The sequence below is a fragment of the Bolinopsis microptera genome, unplaced genomic scaffold (genome assembly GCF_026151205.1).
Source record: "Bolinopsis microptera isolate Bmic1 unplaced genomic scaffold, MBARI_Bmic_1.0 sca121, whole genome shotgun sequence".
Classification (NCBI taxonomy): domain Eukaryota; kingdom Metazoa; phylum Ctenophora; class Tentaculata; order Lobata; family Bolinopsidae; genus Bolinopsis; species Bolinopsis microptera.
Genome location: NW_026971893.1, coordinates 1,974 through 21,868, shown reverse-complemented (window position 1 = coordinate 21,868; position 19,895 = coordinate 1,974). Strand labels below are relative to the sequence as shown.

Genomic DNA, 19,895 nt, shown 5'->3' with positions numbered 1-19,895 from the left:
AGTTTTCAGTTAATTTTCTAGTAAGATAGGAACTGTTATTGATATTTCTAATTGCATTTATTCTATAATGTATTGCATTACAAATTATATAAGTTTTCAGATAGATTGATAACAACCATTGTGATTTAATTGCATACATCAGAGCAATAAACAATTATGTTGTATGTTCATAAACATAATAAAGATTCGGCGGAATGACAGGCTGAGCGCCGCCCAGTAACGAAAGCATGATATTATTGCTGCGTATTTGTGCGCGGCGGGATCACAACGTCAAACCTTGATTTAATTTAAACGAGTAACATCCATCAACGGCGGAATGACAGGCTGAGCGTCACCCAATAACTTAAGCGCAGCATGTTTCTGGGGCCGTGACCGTATTCAGTATTGCATATAAGGATTTTGTGTTTATATACACAATTGAAGATATGGTGGAATGACAAGTGGAATAACAGTAAATTACACGGCATTGCGTTGTATAAAACCTGCGGCACTGTGTATAACATAATTGTTTACTTTTTACATATTATATTAGTGTAAACAGACCAAACGTTTAAATGTATGCATGTAATTTTCTATGCGTGGCACTCAAAATCAAAAACGTAACGCTCATAATTGCTTCGTAACTCAGCGCTCGAAGTTTTCATTAACGGGTGATATACTCGTAAAATATTTGTTCCATATATTGGACTGTCGACGAGTCCAACTCGGCGCGCGTCCTGGTAAGTTGTAAACCTACAAAGTTTTCATAACTTTTAATCAAGTAGTGTAAAATTGTAGGTTTACAACCTACCAGGCCGCGGACGCGCGCCGAGTTGGACTCGTCGACGGTCCAATATATGGAACAGATATTTTACGAGTATCACCCGTTAAGTGTAAAATTATCGTCCGCGCGTCCGTTATTTTTAACGGTGTTCTGCGCGCCTAAATTGTCATTCACATTTTGTCCGCGTCATGAAATTTTTAATGTTTATACGAACACAATAAAAAATAATTGTGTTTACTAACACAAAAGTTTTATTATATATAATATATGTTATTACAAAACCGGCACCCAGAAACCCTATACTTGATACTATTCAAGGATCCGTTTTGGGCCCCTTGCTTTTTCTTATCTATATAAATGACATCTATAGATGTAGTACATTAGGAAAATTTGTACTATTTGCAGATGACACAAACATCTTTGTAGCTGCTGAAACTAAGGAACAAGCATACAAAATAGCGAATGAAATTCTCGACTCTGTGTGCCAATATATGCGCCATAACCTACTGCACATTAATGTTAAAAAATGTTGTTACATGTACTTCTCGCCTACTAAACGTAAGACCATTGATAATACTGAAAATGACTTGAATCTAGAAATTGATGGGATCCCGATCAAACAGGTTACTGAAACGAAATTTCTATGTGTAATTATTGATGACAAACTGAGTTGGACACCTCATATCGAGAAACTAACTAAGAAATTAAACAGCATATGTGGCCGTATTTATCGAATAAAAAACTCCCTCCCCAGCCAGCTGTACAAACAGATATACCACACTCTTTTTGAATCTCATCTAGGATACGGTATAACTGTATGGGGTGGTGTATCAATTAATAAGCTTTCACCGCTATTCCTTGCACAGAAGAAATGTGTCCTAATCTTATTTGGGGACTCGGAAGCATTTAGCGACAAGTTTAAAACTTGTTCTCGTAGCAGGCCAATCCAGTGCAGTATAAACAAGAAAGGTCAAATATCCAATGAATCAACTATACCTCACATTAAACCGTGTTCTATATGTATCAGCTTGAGGAAGACTGGTGATAAACAAGCAAGGCCACATCGCTGCCAAATACTTGGGGCAGAATTCCACTCTAGAGAATCAACAAAACCTATTTTCCAATCTAAGGAACTAATGACAGTACATAACATATATAGATACAGATGCATTACTGAAACAATGAAGATAGTGAAGAGTCATCAGCCCATATCCATGTATTCTCTCTTTAAGAAGTCTGAGCTCAGAGATGACAGATTTGTGACACCACACTCATCTCACAATTTCGCATATAAAGGGGCAAATTTATGGAATAGGTTTCTTGAGCAGTCAAATGCACGTGGTAAAATAGGTTCACTTACTCTAGTAGCAGGGAATAGTTGAGTGTGCACTTCGATGTGTACTATTTCTGACAACACAGGGTTGTTTGTTAGGTCATTCTTAACCAAAATCGTGTGGGTGCACAATTTGTTTCGCTAGAGACAACCCTACAGGGCAAATTTTCTAAATTACCCTCAGTCGCGTATACGAGATTTTCGTATTTCGGCTCCTGAAGGTCATAGGGACTTCAATTTTAGCTTAAAATTACCGCAATAGCCATATTTATATACAACTTATGAAGCAACATAAGGTCTCCAGTGCTTTGTTTTATAGATATTGACAAAAAAACTGTTTTTTGGCTCAGCGAACCAAAAATGGGACTGAATTTTGGTAACTTGAACTAGGAAGATCGTAGAGACTTGAATTTTAGCTTAAAATGAGCGCAAACATCACATTTATATACAACTTATAAAGCAATATAAGCCCTTTAATGCTTATTTGTTAAGATATTGACAAAAATCGGTCATTTTGACTACATGCGTGAGGAAAAATACCAAATTGGGCAACAACTTTGGTCTTTTTTTGACCAGTTTTGTGCTCAAGTTATTAAAATGTGCTAAGTTGATGTTGTAGATCGGGTGTTTTCTTCCAATATGGGTTTCGGTATTTAAATCCGGAAGCACCCGGTTCATGGGTGATAGCCGATAGGGGTTAAAAACCCTAAAATGTCAGGCGATGGGCGAGACAATTGTCTGAATTTGGTTATAAAAACACTTGCACTCTTTGCTAGGGTTTGCTTTTTTCTGCTACATCGATCCGATTTCTAACTACTAATCATCCCCCTCTACATCATTCTCTTTTAGATACATGATTTCTATAAGTTCTTGAAGGTACATCCGGCATGATGTAAAGTCTATATCAAAGCATTTTAATGTGGTCTTAACAAGTTGCAAGATATTCAAGTTCACTAATAAAACAGAGATTGTAGGATATTCTTCTTTTACATATTGATTATTGAGTAATTGTGGGCTTTTTGAGGGGAGGCTATAAAATGGCCAAATATAACTTTAACGTAAACGACCCAATAATAATATTAAACGTAGAATGAAACTACTTAAAACTTATACAGATTCATGGTATCCTGTTTCAAGACGCTTGCTCCTGATTTTTAGCAACAATATCGACTGACGTTGTAATATAATTGTGGGTAGGCTATCACTTGATCTATAAGTTTTGAAAGGTAGTTTGTAAAAATAATTACATTCTACAAACATTATACGCTCCTACTATGCAATTACTAGCCTCTGGACTAACTCCCAATCATCTGTCCATATAATGGTGTTTCTGGACAGATAGATGGTGTATGATGGCCTTTTTCTCTTTAGTGTTTACGTTCAGGTGGTTCATAAAGGTTTGGAGGCTGCAGTTGTAAATGCCTCGAACTCGAACTCGAACTGCTACTGTCTGGAGCTTGCAATCTCTTCTGTCAGCTGCTGATATCTCTTAATATTCTTTTCTCTTGATCAGCAAAGTTCTCTTTATTTCAGATGCACCTTCTTCGCTTTATCTGAATAGATTACTACATCTGGCCTCAGTGGTATTACACTAATGTAATGTCTAACAATAACGTTTATAAGTGCTAAAATTTCGAACTAGCGGACCATATTCGGAGGAGAAATTTGGGGCAGTTTTTTGCTTGGAAATACTGATTTAATCGAATTTTAACCACAAAATGACTCCCAATAATATTCTTATGGAGAGTGTGGATAAATATTAAAAATTTAAAATAATACAGGTTTGACTATAAAGTTGCGTCAATAATCATGTAAAGAATAATAGATAACCTACAATCTTCGTTTGGTAAACCAATTTGGTATCTTTCCTCACATGTGCATGTGTAACCAAAATTACTCAATAATCAATATGTAAAAGAAGAATATCCTACAATCTCTGTTTTATTAGTGAACTTGAATATCTTGTAACTTGTTAAGACCACATTAAAATGCTTTGATATAGACTTTACATCATACCGGATGTACCTTCAAGAACTTATAGAAATCATGTATCTAAAAGAGAATGATGTAGAGGGGGATGATTAGTAGTTAGAAATCGGATCGATGTAGCAGAAAAAAGCAAACCCTAGCAAAGAGTGCAAGTGTTTTATAACCAAATTCAGACAATTGTCTCGCCCATCGCCTGACATTTTAGGGTTTTTAACCCCTATCACCCATGAACCGGGTGCTTCCGGATTTATACCGAAACCCATATTGGAAGAAAACACCCGATCTACAACATCAAAGCACATTTTAATAACTTGAGCACAAAACTGGTCAAAAAAAAACCAAAGTTGTTGCCCAATTTGGTATTTTTCCTCACGCGTGTAGTCAAAATGACCGATTTTTGTCAATATCTTAACAAATAAGCATTAAAGGGCTTATATTGCTTTATAAGTTGTATATAAATGTGATGTTTGCGCTCATTTTAAGCTAAAATTCAAGTCTCTACGATCTTCCTAGTTCAAGTTACCAAAATTCAGTCCCATTTTTGGTTCGCTGAGCCAAAAAACAGTTTTTTGTCAATATCTATAAAACAAAGCACTGGAGACCTTATGTTGCTTCATAAGTTGTATATAAATATGGCTATTGCGGTAATTTTAAGCTAAAATTGAAGTCCCTATGACCTTCAGGAGCCGAAATACGAAAATCTCGTATACGCGACTGAGGGTAATTTAGAAAATTTGCCCTGTAGGGTTGTCTCTAGCGAAACAAATTGTGCACCCACACGATTTTGGTTAAGAATGACCTAACAAACAACCCTGTGTTGTCAGAAATAGTACACATCGAAGTGCACACTCAACTATTCCCTGCTACTAGAGTAACTAGGTTCAATTAAATCCCGATTGAAGCTTTCTATCATGAAGGCTCAACACCAACCTGACAATATTAACTGGCAGGACTTAAACTTCAACACTTTCCTATGAAAAGACCCCCATTTATATTTATATATTTTAGATTTTACACCTGTCACTCACATCATATATGCACCACAAAAGAAAAAAGATTCATTCAATCATTTCATTATACACTCACTCCACCACACATGCACACAAAACATTAAAGCAGGTTACACGCGGGTGTAACGTTCACTTTATTCGAAGGGAAAAATAATACTTTACGTAACGCGCGATTTACGTCTTGGTAGCTAAATTATTCAAGTGCTATTTGTCAGAGCGACACAAATGCGCGAGCGCTTGCGCGGCTCACCTATCCAACACTCTTGTTTACATCGTATCAGGCAATGGTTCAGTTTAATTATGGTAAGGGCACAGCCTGTCAAAAACCCTTTTCGCATGATCCGTCGACACCGCCTGAAGGTGAATGCATAATAACGGATCATGAACGTACGGAATCAAACGTTAATAAGCTTGAAGCTTCCGATGAAAATGTATTTAACTTTGTGTCATGCTTGAATTGGTTTTGGACCTCTTCAATGCTTTTAATTTATTTATTATTGTTATTTGGTATTATGAGCTGATATGTATATATACATACGGTATCTAAAATTAAGCGTATAGCGAGCATATTTAACAATTTTTAAGCAATAATGTATTGCGAGCAGCTGTAACTTAAATATCGCATAAAAATCATATAATTATAACACAAAACTAAAATTTTATTGGAATCTAGGTTAAACTAAGATAAAATTAATATCAGCCCCTTCGCCACTCTCAGCAGTCAACCAGGGCTCATAAAAGCTTAACAGCGCCTGGGTCCGTTCACCAACTGTGCTAATGTGAGTGGCGGTGTGGTAAAACCCATTTTAACAGCGTGAATATTTATCAAATATAAGCGCGCTAGCTGCTAGCATACTTGTATCATTTAATTTTTAATCAAATTTATTCGGATATATATTTATTGATTATGTATTGAATTGGTGATAAATAATAAAATTGTCTTTTCTCAAAAAATTGTCTTTTCTCCTAACGTCTGCTCTATCCAGAGCCCTCTCGCTTGCAGTAGCGCGCGACCGCAGAAGGCATCCCAGGAAACTATACTGGCTGGAGCCTAACTTTGAAAGTAAAAGAGATAGAAACGTCTGGTTTTCAATAAAATGTTCGCCTTGTAAAAATAACGTTTCCCCCCAGGCACAGGGGGAGCTGAAACCAGGTTTTCGATCAAACATTGCCATTTGTAGTCAAACGTCGCCAACAGTTGCTCTCGTCCAATGAAATCGCTGCATTATGAAAGCGAAGCCACGCATACGAATATATGTAATTCAATTATGCATAATGGCAGGCAAAATGCAGCGATTTCATTGGACGAGAGCAACTGTTGGCGAAGTTTGACCACAAATGGCAGCGTTTGATCGAAAACCTGGTTTCAGCCCCCCCTGTGCAGGGGGAAAATTAAAAACAACGTAGATTTTGAATTATCGCGAAAAGTCATATTTTAGGTCATATAAAACTGCACAGCTTTAACTTTGCAGATTGTTGTTCTCTGATTGGCTGAATCGTATCACGTGGTACGCGGTACAATTGCATCTTTGGAATGTTTGAAGCGTGCAAATGCAATGAACTCACGAGCGCGCGCGGAGCTCAACAAGCTGTGAAAAGGCGATCACCCTGTAGTAATATCGCTAGCCGGTAAGGTCTGCTGGGCCTGATATTGGGATACGAAACATGTATCAAAGGCGCGCCAAGACGCGCACCTAGTTGGAGTCGTCGACGGTTTGACCATTGTTAATGGTCTGGCCCGGCGCGCGCTACTTCGTAGCACTTGCCATCGGGCCATTTCGAGAAGAAAGCGGCGAGCGCTACTTCGAAGAAATTTAGACGAGTAACATCCGTCAAGACCAAATATAATATTTTACAAATATTGCATGTCAACTCAAGCTAAAAATGTGTTTCGCAGCGCGCGCTACTTCTGACTTCGTCAAAATGCAAATGTTTACATTTTGGTTTAATGCATTTGATTAATAATCGAGATCGTTGCTCTGCGAAGCAAAAATGCTTGTTTGCGCGGCGTGTCGAAGTTTGGTATCACATTATACTTTTTATTTTATATTTGGGACCTCTTACCTGGGGAACTCAGGCTATCATGTTCATAAACAATAAAGATTCGGCGGAATGACAGGCTGAGCTCCGCCCAGTAAGGGACCTTTTGATTGACAATGTCAACCCTGGCCCCTCTAGATCGTTGCGTTGCGAATTAGCAAAGCAACTATGTGGTATATTGCTTTAAAATGTTTTCTGTAAGCTGCTGGTTAGCCAATTTGTTACACTAATTTTCAATGAAAGTTATTCAGATGCTGTTGGATACATAAGGAAGTGCCTTCGTTTCGAAATCCTAAGAACAACAGTGATTTCTGTACGGGGGGGGGGGGGGGGGGGGACAGAGGTGCGAGAAAGAACTTTGTTGATATAAACAGTTTAGATTTGAATTTAGAGCCACAAGGCCAAGGTTAATATTCAAATGTTTCTCCAAATATTTGCGATAGGGAATATATTGATTTTTTGAAGGGTTGTTTTTGTATAGGGTCATTGTGACAATTATGTGTATATTGTTTGAATAATTTTATATATTTCTCAATAAAACAAGAAATTTTTTCAACGAAACAAGAAATTTAATTTTTAGCACATTTCACAGATTAAAAAGGTGTAAAACAATTTATAAAAATATAATGCTCATTTGGTGTATGACTTTTTGTCCTTGACTGTTAGTTTGATTTTGAAGGGACAGGTAACTAACGGGGCAATGAATGTGCTTGACCATGATCTGGCCCGGCGCGCGCTACTTCGTAGCTCGTGCCATCGGGCTTTCGAGAAGAAAGCGGCGCGCGCTACTTCGAAGAAATTTAGACGAGTAACATCAGTCAATGAATGTGCATGCCTGGAAGCTTTTCCACACACCGAAAAGCTAGTTCAGTTGAGTTTTTAGAGAAAAGGCTCATATTAGGATCAGAAGAAAATTGTTAGCAGACATTAGGGGTTTTGTTTTTATTTGTTACTATGGGTTGCAGTCTTGTTGTGACAGAAAGTCTACACTATATAGTATGCTCAAGTTTATATTGTGTAGTTTGATGATATAAAATGCAACTTCAAGATGGATATTGGAGAGCTGGTGAAAAATTAAGGCCTTTGTATCAATGGTTATATAATAAGCTATAAATATCTTAAATTATCAGTGGTCGACTGGGGCCCCGGCCAAAATCACAACCCCCGGCCCTTCCCGGCCCGGCCAAAATTTGGTAAATTGCCAGGGGTAAACCCCGGCCCCGGCCAATTAATTTAACCCCGGCCAAAAACCATGCATTTGCCGGGGGCACAGCCGGGGATTTTATAAATGATTTTGGCACATTTAAAAAAAAAATCAAACACAATTTAATGGTAATTAGGAGATTTCAAAGTTGAAAAATTTATTGTCTATGTTGAGTATGTTTAAATATAAAAAATACAACATACAGCTTAAATTAGACTACGGCTAGTAACATAAAAACCGTGGTTCTTCCTCAGTATGATCAGACTTTTCAATTAATCGTCTCCGAGAAATTTGCGATAAAACATACGTAGAAACTAGAAAGTAAAAATACTGCACTGCAGCTAAAACTAAGGCTCAACGTAAACTACAGAGCCTACCATTTATGGTAAATTTTTGTGAACTGAGCCATATTTGGATGTGGGATTACTTTTAAATCCCGAGGTCAAGATAAAGTAGCAGCTGAGGGTTATCCTCAGTTCCGAGTTGAGGATTAGAAATTAAGCATGGATCTCAGGATAATGAGGATTATCCTGAGTTGGTTCACAGCACGAAGTTGCGGTTTAATCCTCAAGTCGGTGAGGATAAGCCGCACCTTGAGTTTAATTCTTCCCGATTGCATCACACCAGCCTAAATTATTGTCAAATTCATGTTTCAATTTCTAACTTCAGTTTGGTAAACTACCCCCGGCCCCGGCAAAATGGAAGATTTCCCGGCCCCGGCCAATTCTCAGTAGTCAGACCCGGCCCCGGCTATATTGGGGTTCCCCGGCCCTGGTCAGAATCCTGCCCCTGGTCGACCACTGTAAATTATACAGTGCTAATTAAAAATTTCTTTATACTTCATTCTCAAATTAAATCTTAAAAATTCAAAAATATGCATTAATTTTATTAAAACCTTTCTCACACATACTTTACTCACAGGACAAGACTTGGAAAACACTAGACTAGGGGAATTTCGTTCAGATGTGTGTGGCCAGCAAGTAGTGATCTTTGGAAGACATTTCTACTGGATTAGTGATAGCTAGTCCAGCTAACTTTGATTTGAGGGAGAATAGGCCATGCTCGAGGTCTAACCATATTGTGTGACCTGTCATGTTGGGAATGAGTAAATACCTGATATTGTCCTTGATGGGCTGCAAGCTCTCTGCACTATCAGGGATGGTTCTCATCAAATCAAAAATCATATCAGAACACGATTCAGGTTTGATCTGTTAAGGAGCACACTCATTGCACTGATGGGAATCAGAGGAAGATCCAGCTCAGCAATGCTGTGCCAGCATCTTGTGGCGTAAGGAATGCCCCGCTGACCCCGCTGTGCAAGGGGAGGGGGGGGGGGGGTTGCCAACTTAGGGGCGTGCTAAATCATCATTTTAATGTGGACATTTTGAAAAACTTAACTCAAGTACTAGCAAAATTGTGAGTTATGCTCTAGAGTCTAAAAACACACTTTTTTAGAGATTTTACTTGTGTATCCTCTTTAATCATCTAATTTTAACTTTATAAAAGGGGAGGGGGTGTCAAGAGGGGGACACTTTTTGGGTGGGGGCGCAACGTTGCAAGACGTATCCTTTAACTTCATCCCTTAGATTGAGATAAGCTTTACGGTCTCCTAGATCACAAAGGGTTGTTCACATATCACATGATCAATTGTTTGGCAAATGTTGCTAATAAATGCTTTATCAACTTATATAGTCAATGAAACAAGAAATTAAATGAAACAGGAAATTTGAGCACATTTTACAGAATCAACAAATTTATAACAATGAAAATATAATGCTCATAATTATAAAGTATAATTAAGTATATTTTTACTAGGTCTTTGAACCTAAAATTATATTTAAATTAATTAAATATTTATGATGTTGTGTGATGTTTTGTGTCATTATTATTTGATTTGATTTGATTAGATTTAGACATTATGACACTTTTGGTATTGAGTATATGGTTATTTGATTTCCCCATCTTTCGGTAAAGTGACTTCATATAAAACCTAATAGGACATTTGCCTAGAAGCAGATTCGAAATAAGTAATAAATTATTAATAAGTAACACATTAATATTGAGAATGATTACATAGTTATTTACAGCGTCCCATGTAAACCTTAAGTTTATCGAGAATTTGCTGAGATTAGACTCCTTTATAATTGCTAACCATGCTATCCTCCAGTTGCTCACAATGAATCACTTACAAAGCCTGCTCCAAGATGGTCTGATCTCAACATCACATGTGGAACACGCTGCTATTATCCGCCGCAAGGACTCATCTCTTCGTGCCTCATCAGTTGGCTTCATGCTAGACCCTGAGGAACTGAGTTGTATTGTCAAGTTTTTTCGGGAACCTACCTTACTGCGCAGTGAAGGGTTCCACTTGACTAGCACAAACCAGGAGTACCATTGTCTGAGGAGTGACAAGAACAGTATCTACGCAAGAGTAGAGGGTGGAAATGAGGGTGGTGTGATCATTGTTAAGACTAACACACTGGTTATCATAGCAACCTACGCTAACAATATGTACCCTAGTATTTGTGTAGAGGCTGTTGAAAACTTGGCTGATTATTTTAGAGACAAAGCAAAGTGATGATGTTGATCTGTTATTTAATCAGATAGTTGATGATGATAATGATGATGATGCCAAGGATTGATGTTCAGAGGTCGAAATACAAACACCAACTCAATTTGAAATTAAAGATATTTTTTGTACATGAGAATGTTAACGGCAGTAATACCGCAGTAGTCGACATTATCATTTCTTATCAAGATTTCAGATAGAGCTGAAATACCTTGGTAACGATGATCTGTGATCTGTTGAAATAAATAAATTATTTCGCCTCCGATTTTTTACAGATCACTGCCTTGTGGTAAGAACTAAGAATAGTAATTTAATCTTTTAATAGACAGTGATTTTTATGGGTGGTTCAGGTTTCCGAGTAGTCTTGATAATCCAATTTGTAAATACCTAATTATGTTCTGCAGCACTAGTCTGTACAGATTTGTGCCATTGTATACTGTTGTGAAAGTTCTTTTCTTGTGGAGTGTGGATTCATTGTATTATACTTATATAGATAATAAATAAAGATCGTGAATGTAAATAATGAATTCGTGTTATGTCAAAATATTAGCTCATATAAAAATATAAAAGGGTTAACATTTACCCTATAGTACAATTTTCTTGCCGATCTTAGAAAGTTACAAGTTCACAGTTTGCACATGGCAGTCTATCGACATGTATGTGAAAACTGACGTGTATCCCCTCCCTTAGTATTATTTGATCAATAAACCACTCATAATACACAGATGACGAGGATAAGAAATGACCTGTTGCTAAAATGCTTGGGTCACATCTCTCGACGTGGAGACGAGACACTATCCCAGTTCCTGAAGCGGATCACCCACGTTTACTTCCAGGACAAAAACATCTCTGTTATCGAGAACCTGCACGACTGTGCTAATCTATCAGTTCTCTATCTTTACGATAACAAAATTGAGGAGATAACCAACCTAACTTTTGCAGTCAATCTCACTCATCTCTATCTTCAGAATAACGTTATATCAAAACTAGATGGACTTTATCGATGTTGCAACCTAAACAAGCTGTATCTCGGGTTCAACAAGATAATTGTCATTGAAAATCTTGAGAAATGTACCGAACTGAAGGAGCTTCATGTGGAGAATCAAAAACTACCGACTGGAGAGAAAATGTTGTTTGATCCCCGTACACTGATGTGTTTATCACAGTCACTACTGGTCCTGAATATCTCAGGTAACGGTGTTGATTCTGTGAACGAGTTAGCGTGTCTCAAGAGTCTTACCCAACTCATAACTAAAGACAACAAGCTGACTAGTATGAAGGAACTGTCACGAGTTTTTGGGTCTCTTTCTTCGCTGTGGAAGCTGGAAATCGAGGGAAATCCCGTGTGTTCGAAACCTAAGTTTAGAGATCGTGTCATCATCATGGCAGGCAATCTTGCTATGATGGATGGTAAAGAAATAACTGATACATCTAGAAAGTTCCTTCAGAACTGGAGAAATATGCGAGATATGCGGAAGAGGGCAAGTGAGCAGGATGTCCTACCACCCATAACAAATGGCCCTGAAGATGTTGTGCAGCAAAACAACACCAACAATCGTAGCTCTGAAAAGTCAAGAGAGCCACCAGGTCAACCAACTAACGGCCGGAACGGGACACACAACGGGACACACAACGGGACACTCAACGGGACACACAACGGGACACACAACGGCATACCTGGCAGTAACGGTGAAGTATTTACTCCGCAGAACTCTCTCTTGTGGGCTACTGAAAACAATCAAAATAATGGTGTTTATAAGATACGGTGAGAATGTTGTTATTTTCAGTTTTCCCACTTTTCAGAACTTCTGATATCATTTGTGGACTTGCTATTTTTGTCACTGTATAAAGCTATCTGGATAGATCTCCCTTTAGAAGCATGAAACAATTAGGTGCAGTGTGTGCCCTAAATTGTTTACAAGAATCTGTTCAAGTTCTCAACCCGATATTTGCTTCCTGTTCTTTGCATTAAATTTGATTGCGTATTACCAAGTAAAGTATTTATTAACTGCTTGTAAATTCAAGTGTGGTTTTATCACAGAATTTCGATTAGTAAACGGACGAAAGTCTCTGATAACAGTGTAGTTAATTTTCTGGGGTTTGTTTTGTAACAGATCATTTGAGTGCTGGAACATTATTAACGTCTTTTTTGTAGAATAATTCACGATTTTATATGAAATTTCGATAAAAGCTGTGATGGTTGAGTATAATCACTGATATTTTTATCTGTAGATACTAGATATAGGATAGAGAAATTCGTTTTTTTTCCAATCTTTTTTAGGTTGATTATAGTAGGTAATATTTGAAAGTTATGATGATGATCTGTTGAATAATTTAATGTACGGACGAAACATTAATTTGTGAAAATGGCTTTTTGATGCAACAAAATTTCGTTATGCTGGACAAAAATACGAGTAATTGAAAATGTTAAATGTTAAAATGAGTGATTTTATTTTCACAATTGTTTCCAAATTAGATATAAAAATTGTATTTAATTGATATAAGTTTGTTTTTCTGGCAGCTACCGACAAATCTAATCTCATCACTTCATATATAATACGGAGCAAGGACAAAAGAAAATCGCGAATCGACAAGCGGTCCATTGTTCAATAACAAGCAAAACATACATACATGTTACATGGCGAGATGTCCATCCAAAAGGATTAGTCTGCGTCGACTTTGTATTATACAACTTCGGCAGGTAACATTTCTCCATCCGTTTCGATCTGCAGCTAATCTTCTCATACAATCAATCGTGAGTCCATTCTGATCCAATCCCTGCTCAGCATCCTCAATAAATACATCATTTAAGCTCTTCCTAGGCCCTTAGATGGCAAGTACGTACGGTACAGGGCTTTAAGTACGTACGGTACAGCTACTTTTAAAGGTACGTACCGTACAGGCACTGTAAGGTACAATTTTTTTTCAAATTTTTAGAATCAACTTCAGTGAATTACTATATGTCTAGTGGTCAAGTTAATGTCTAGTGGTCAAGCTTTATATGACGTCTAGTGGTCAAGTTAATGTCTAGTGGTCAAGTTTTATATGTCAAGTGGTCAACTTAAAGTGGTCACCTTTATGTGGTCAAGTCATTGGCCAACAAGGTTACGTCAGCACTCAGCAGGCGAGTGGGAGTGGGTTAAGAAATACTTGTGAAAGTGGATTCCTGGAAAGATATTGTCTCCACAGTTCATTCTACCCTGATCATTATGAGCCTAACATTGTTTTTTTTTGGTTTTCTGGTAATGTTCAGGTAGTTAATCCTGTCTAATAGTACAGACAAATCCGTCTGAAAAAATCGATCTGCTGACACACGAAGCTTTCAGAGGATTTTTGACGTTTTTGAGTCCCATTAGGTGCCCTTTATGGCTGACCAACTTTTCCAAACTTTTCCACTTGTCTTAAGGCCACTTTTTGCCACTTTACCACTTTTTACCACCTTTCTTGTTTGTCGAATATCTTTAGTTGTGAACATCGTAAAAGGTTGCGGATCAATCGAGTGTGTTCATATTATCAGGAAGAAAAACTTTTGTTCAAACAATTTTTACGTCAGATAATAAGTTAATTGGATAATTATCAATTAACTAATTAGCAAAATTCTAAAAATTTTTTATTGGCTCAAAATGATCGGAATAGCTTGAAACACGGAGAAAAGTATTTTTTAGAAAAACTTTGAAAATTTTTCACTTACATTTTTTTTCGAGACTTCAAAATATTTTTTCTGCCAAATGTGATCAAACCGCATGAAACACGGAGAAAAATGCCTTTCAAAAAAACTTAGTGAATTTTTCGTTTCAAGAATACTTAAATCGCCAATATTTGTAGTTGGAGTTCAGTAAATCTCGGCAGATTTTAGTAATCAGGAATTACTAAGTGAAGAGGTCTGAAACTGAAAAACGTTAACCATACGATCGCGCGGCGATATAAGAGTTTCATAAACTAATTTTCACAGAAACTGCACCAATGGCACAGTCAAGATCGAAACGATAGCCTGCTGTACTGTCATTTTATTGATTTCAATGATGAATCAGTGGGGTTAAGATAATCACATTTGTAATAAATAAACATCTCTGAACCGTCAATTGTGCTAATCTAAACCAGCCTACCTGTATTACCAGACCTCTTCTTTTCCTCGACAATCAAACCAAGTTGTTCATATCGCATTTGGTGGGTGATGTAAGTAGTAATGCGCTTAGTCAATAAAGACACCGTGATTTTTATTAAAAGGAGATGATGAAGCAAGTATTCATAACACAAAGAAGAATGGTCGGTGGGAATTGGGACCCACTTAAATCACCTTAACACAGTGCCCTCAGTAATCCATCCTGTCATTAAAATTATTTGTTATATAGTATAGTGTTGAAAGTATTGAAACTAATACATATCGAGCTGTATTCAATCAGACTACGACACAATACGTGTATATTATATGGCTCTTAATGACTAATGAGGTTTATGTAACGCTTTATACCGTGAGAAACCCGGTATAGAGACGTTTTAAAGTTTATCACGAAAACGTATACTTGGCCTCATGGCTCATTTACAGTTCGAAGAAGGCAAGAACAGATCAGGGAAACTAAGGAACAGCCAGGTCCAGGAAGCAAGTGTAAATACACCTTCCAACATCAACTGTGACTTGTTTTGTATTGTTCTGCATACCGCTTCATTTACTATGCTGGATCGGTGGTTACCTCAAATCACCCCCATATGTCAGGGTCGGCTAAACGTAAAATCAGCAAGGGTAACATACTGGCAAGGGTAAGATGTAGATACGAATGACGGGCGAGGGGTAATAAAAAACCAGTAATAATTAATTCAGTGAAATGTTCCACGAGAGTCAGGATATTTTGGAAATTGCTAATAGAGACAGATCCTGATCAGGAAGGATTGTTAATGTTATTGAGGGTGTTGATTTGAAATCCGGACGTCGTGAGGTAAAAATACAGGTTCTTCCCGTAGGATATTCGGGGCCATGATGATCAGCTCAGGATTAATGTGGAGTTGAAAATTTAAGCTTTCTGGTCTTTTCTCGCCTTCTTTGAGCTGTCAAAGAGCCATGAGGCCAAGTAGACGTTTTCGTGCTAAACTGTTAAACCTCTCCATACTGGGCCTCTCACTGGAGTAACGAGAAGTGTACGGTATAGAACGTTTCATATACCTCATTAAGGACCATAATATAATATACACGTATTGCATTGTGTCGTATTGTGATTGAATACAGCTCGATATGTATTACTACTTACATCACCCACCAAATGCGATATGAACAACTTGGTTTGATTGTCGAGGAAAAGAAGAGGTCTGGTAATACAGGTAGGCTGGTTTAGATTAGCACAATTGACGGTACAGAGATGTTTATTTATTACAAATGTGATTATCTTAACCCCACTGATTCATCATTGAAATCAATAAAATGACAGTACAGCAGGCTATCGTTTCGATCTTGACTGTGCCATTGGTGCAGTTTCTGTGAAAATTAGTTTATGAAACTCTTATATCGCCGCGCGATTGTATGGTTAACGTTTTTCAGTTTCAGACCTCTTCACTTAGTAATTCCTGATTACTAAAATCTGCCGAGATTTACTGAACTCCAACTACAAATATTGGCGATTTAAGTATTAACTTTTTTTGAAAGGCATTTTTCTCCGTGTTTCATGCGGTTTGATCACTTTTGGCGGAAAAAATATTTTGAATTTTCGAAATTTTTTTAAGTCTCGAAAAAAAAATGTAAGTGAAAAATTTTCAAAGTTTTTCTAAAAAATACTTTTCTCCGTGTTTCAAGCTATTCCGATCATTTTGAGCCAATAAAAAATTTTTAGAATTTTGCTAATTAGTTAATTGATAATTATCCAATTAACTTATTATCTGACGTAAAAATTGTTTGAACAAAAGTTTTTTTTCCTGATAATATGAACACACTCGATTGATCCGCAACCTTTTACGATGTTCACAACTAAAGATATTCGACAAACAAGAAAGGTGGTAAAAAGTGGTAAAGTGGCAAAAAGTGGCCTTAAGACAAGTGGAAAAGTTTGGAAAAGTTGGTCAGCCATAAAGGGCACCTAATGGGACTCAAAAACGTCAAAAATCCTCTGAAAGCTTCGTGTGTCAGCAGATCGATTTTTTCAGACGGATTTGTCTGTACTATAATACTAGTCTAGATTTGATCATGTGGGGCCAGACTGCTATGATCGCTGCCTAGTGCCTATGAATCTGAAAAGAATGTGATACATCCTGGTTCCTTAATCCTTTATAGCGTTTAATATTTTATTTATTATTGCACATTGAGGCTTGAGCTGCTCATGAGTGCTGTATTAATTGTTGCCGATCCGGAGAGACTCGAGGATCGAGGGACAATAATCTTACATATTCTGGAATTGCTGTTCACACACTACATATTCTCGATAATTTCCAGTTACATACTATTACTACACACTACACATTCTTAAATGATATCAAGTGCCTAAACGTACTCCATGCCATGTGATGGTTCATGCTACCCTGATCATTATTAGCCGAAAATGTTTTTTCAAGTCTGTACCTACATTCGGAAGGCTGTGGACGTGATTGGTTCCATATACTTATAGAGAACGTGATATTTTACACGCAGATTTAAAGGAAAATACGCAAATTTGGTCACCAGATTTAAAGGAAAATGCGCGATTTGTCGCGGAGAACTTTAAAAATCGCGAATTGTCGCATGGATCTGAGAAAATCACGATTTGTCGCGGCAAACGTGAAAAATCGCGATTTGTCGCGGAGAATGGAGAAAATCGCGATTCCGCACGTGCCGCGATTTCCTTTTGTCCTTGATACGGAGGGATATTTTTTGACAAATTAATTACCGAAGACTCTTCATTGCTTTAGATGTGAGAGATAGCATATTTTCATTCGAATCATTGAGTTCCATGTAGCTGGTTAAGAAGGTTACGCATTTAGATTCTTTAAAACTGATTTTTTATGATATATGTCTGAATATTATCTAACAACCTCCCATAGTGCCAAGAAATGAGTATAGAAATACATAATCCTCACCTGGTGAACAGCTTGGTAGCAGATGCAGAGCGCCGAACTCTCAGAGCATACCCCAGTAATAAATCAGGTGCTGAGCGCAAGAGAAGCACTGCGCTAGATCAGGCTAATAGTCACCCTGTTGCTGTATCCTCTCATCAGACTACTGCCGAAACTAAGCTAAAAGTTTGTGAACTAAATGTTAGATTTAGTATTTAATGCATGAGTGGGTGGTAGATTTTTTACGCTGTTTAGAAAATTCTCAGACAGTTCAAATAATCTAGACTTATGCCGTTTAAATGTCACATGTAAATAACATTGTCTGAACGGGCTGCCAGACTTTGGGTAAGTTGTAATATGACCTCTTGGGGCCGGATCAGTTCCCTTACCCAAAGTCTCCCAGTGGTCTGAACGGATGTCTATTGTCCGGCTAGAAAAAGTCAGAATTTCGTGAGGAACGCCGCACCGGGCACCACAAGTGTAATGCAAATGGTTAGTTAACGGGCTAATTCCTAGCTTAAACAATAAGTTAAACGAATCACACTCGTGGTGCCCGGTGCGAGGTTCCCACATATTTCATTAATAAAACAAATATTTATTTACGACATTTATTTACGGCATTTATTTACGACATTTATTATAATGCTATATTATATTACTTGGTAATTTACTTTGTGTAGTCCTGGTTGTGATAAAAAGCATCAGAGTTGTCGCAAATTTACTAAAGCACACAAGATGACGTAAATAATGCAGAGTTTGCTTGCCAAGTGTTTCAGCTGCTGCGTGTAGTCCGTCTGTTTGGAGTTTGCTTGATACTGTGTTGTGACATTTTCAAACTGCACTAATCATACACTTAAACGTGGGAGGTCGGAAGTTTTCACTTTTCAAAGTGTAATTTATGTCCTGCTTATATTGTGCTTCTCAAATTACAATGGAGTGACTACCCGACCCTACTTGTGATAGATCGCATAGTATGTATACCATGGATGACACCTTAAATGATTTGAAATTATGACTTGACATATCGTTTGGGATATTAAAAATAAGTCTAGAACGGAGTTTTCACTAAAATGTATAATACATATATTTGTGACTTCTTGTAGGAAGCAGTGTGTTTTAGGCTTCCTATTTCTCTCCCGTGTAATGATTAGTTATTATTGGCTGTGCTCTCTGTTTCGTTGTACTTCTTTGGGGCTAGATGCTTTTTATTGGTAATTTTAGTTGAATTCACTTGGTTATATGAATATATGTACATATTTTAATGTTGCCATGGGCCGGCAAGTCACCATTCATCGCTTCCCGATAGTTTTACTGCCTCTCAATGTATTATGTGATATACTGATACTTTGATTGTTTATTTTACTAACACTGTAATAAATGTAGTAAAAATTAATCAAATATTATCAAAATTTCAGACAGAAGAAATAGAGAAAGACTGTTTCAAACAGCTACTGAACAGCGAACGATTGTACAGAGAGTTGACAATTACAGAAAATACGTTCGTTAAGGTAAATCCAGTAATCCTGCAGTTTTTAATAAAAAATGTCCCTAACGGCGCAACTGACAGTTTGTACTTTTCAGTATATCTAAAATCACATTCTTCTGCTTCAAACTAAATGTACCCTGATTTATTGCTCAATCGCTGTCTTACCAGACTTTGGACGATGAACTTGAAGACAATAAGCGAAAACACAAGCAGAAGTATGATGTTTTATTCTCTAAATGGGAGGATTCTATCTTCAAAACAGTCAAAGTAAGTTTTGCTTTATCTTGTACGGTTAAATCAGCTCAGCACTAACTGCGTAAGTTCTGTTGCTTATCACTGGGTGGTTTAGCGATAAGGCTAAACCTAATCATAGTATCTTAGTAAGTAATTATTAGCCCGATCAAATCGAAACTAATTAGGTAAATGGGATATATTTGGGGCATATTTCATTTTACTCTGCAGCATATAAGCTTTCTAGCACGTGTTTAGG

The 19,895-nt window shown here is 37.3% G+C and overlaps 2 protein-coding genes and 1 long non-coding RNA gene across 3 annotated transcripts; all 3 read left to right on the top strand.

Annotated features, from left to right (window-relative positions):
* Nucleotides 1–10,510: 10,510 nt before the first annotated feature.
* On the top strand, nucleotides 10,511–11,368 carry LOC134825822 (profilin-4-like). Its single transcript, XM_063838021.1, has one exon. It carries the CDS (start codon nucleotides 10,516–10,518, stop codon nucleotides 10,915–10,917), a length of 402 nt encoding a protein of 133 aa, XP_063694091.1. The 5' UTR covers nucleotides 10,511–10,515; the 3' UTR covers nucleotides 10,918–11,368.
* Nucleotides 11,369–11,633: 265 nt separating this feature from the next.
* Nucleotides 11,634–13,333, top strand: LOC134825821 (protein phosphatase 1 regulatory subunit 42-like). The gene has a single exon (XM_063838020.1). It carries the CDS (start codon nucleotides 11,634–11,636, stop codon nucleotides 12,675–12,677), a length of 1,044 nt encoding a protein of 347 aa, XP_063694090.1. The 3' UTR covers nucleotides 12,678–13,333.
* Nucleotides 13,334–18,012: 4,679 nt separating this feature from the next.
* LOC134825820 (uncharacterized) lies at nucleotides 18,013–19,627 on the top strand. The gene is made up of 3 exons (XR_010161619.1): nucleotides 18,013–18,105; nucleotides 19,335–19,427; nucleotides 19,574–19,627. It is a non-coding gene; the product is annotated as an uncharacterized LOC134825820 (long non-coding RNA).
* The last annotated feature ends 268 nt before the right edge of the window (nucleotides 19,628–19,895 follow it).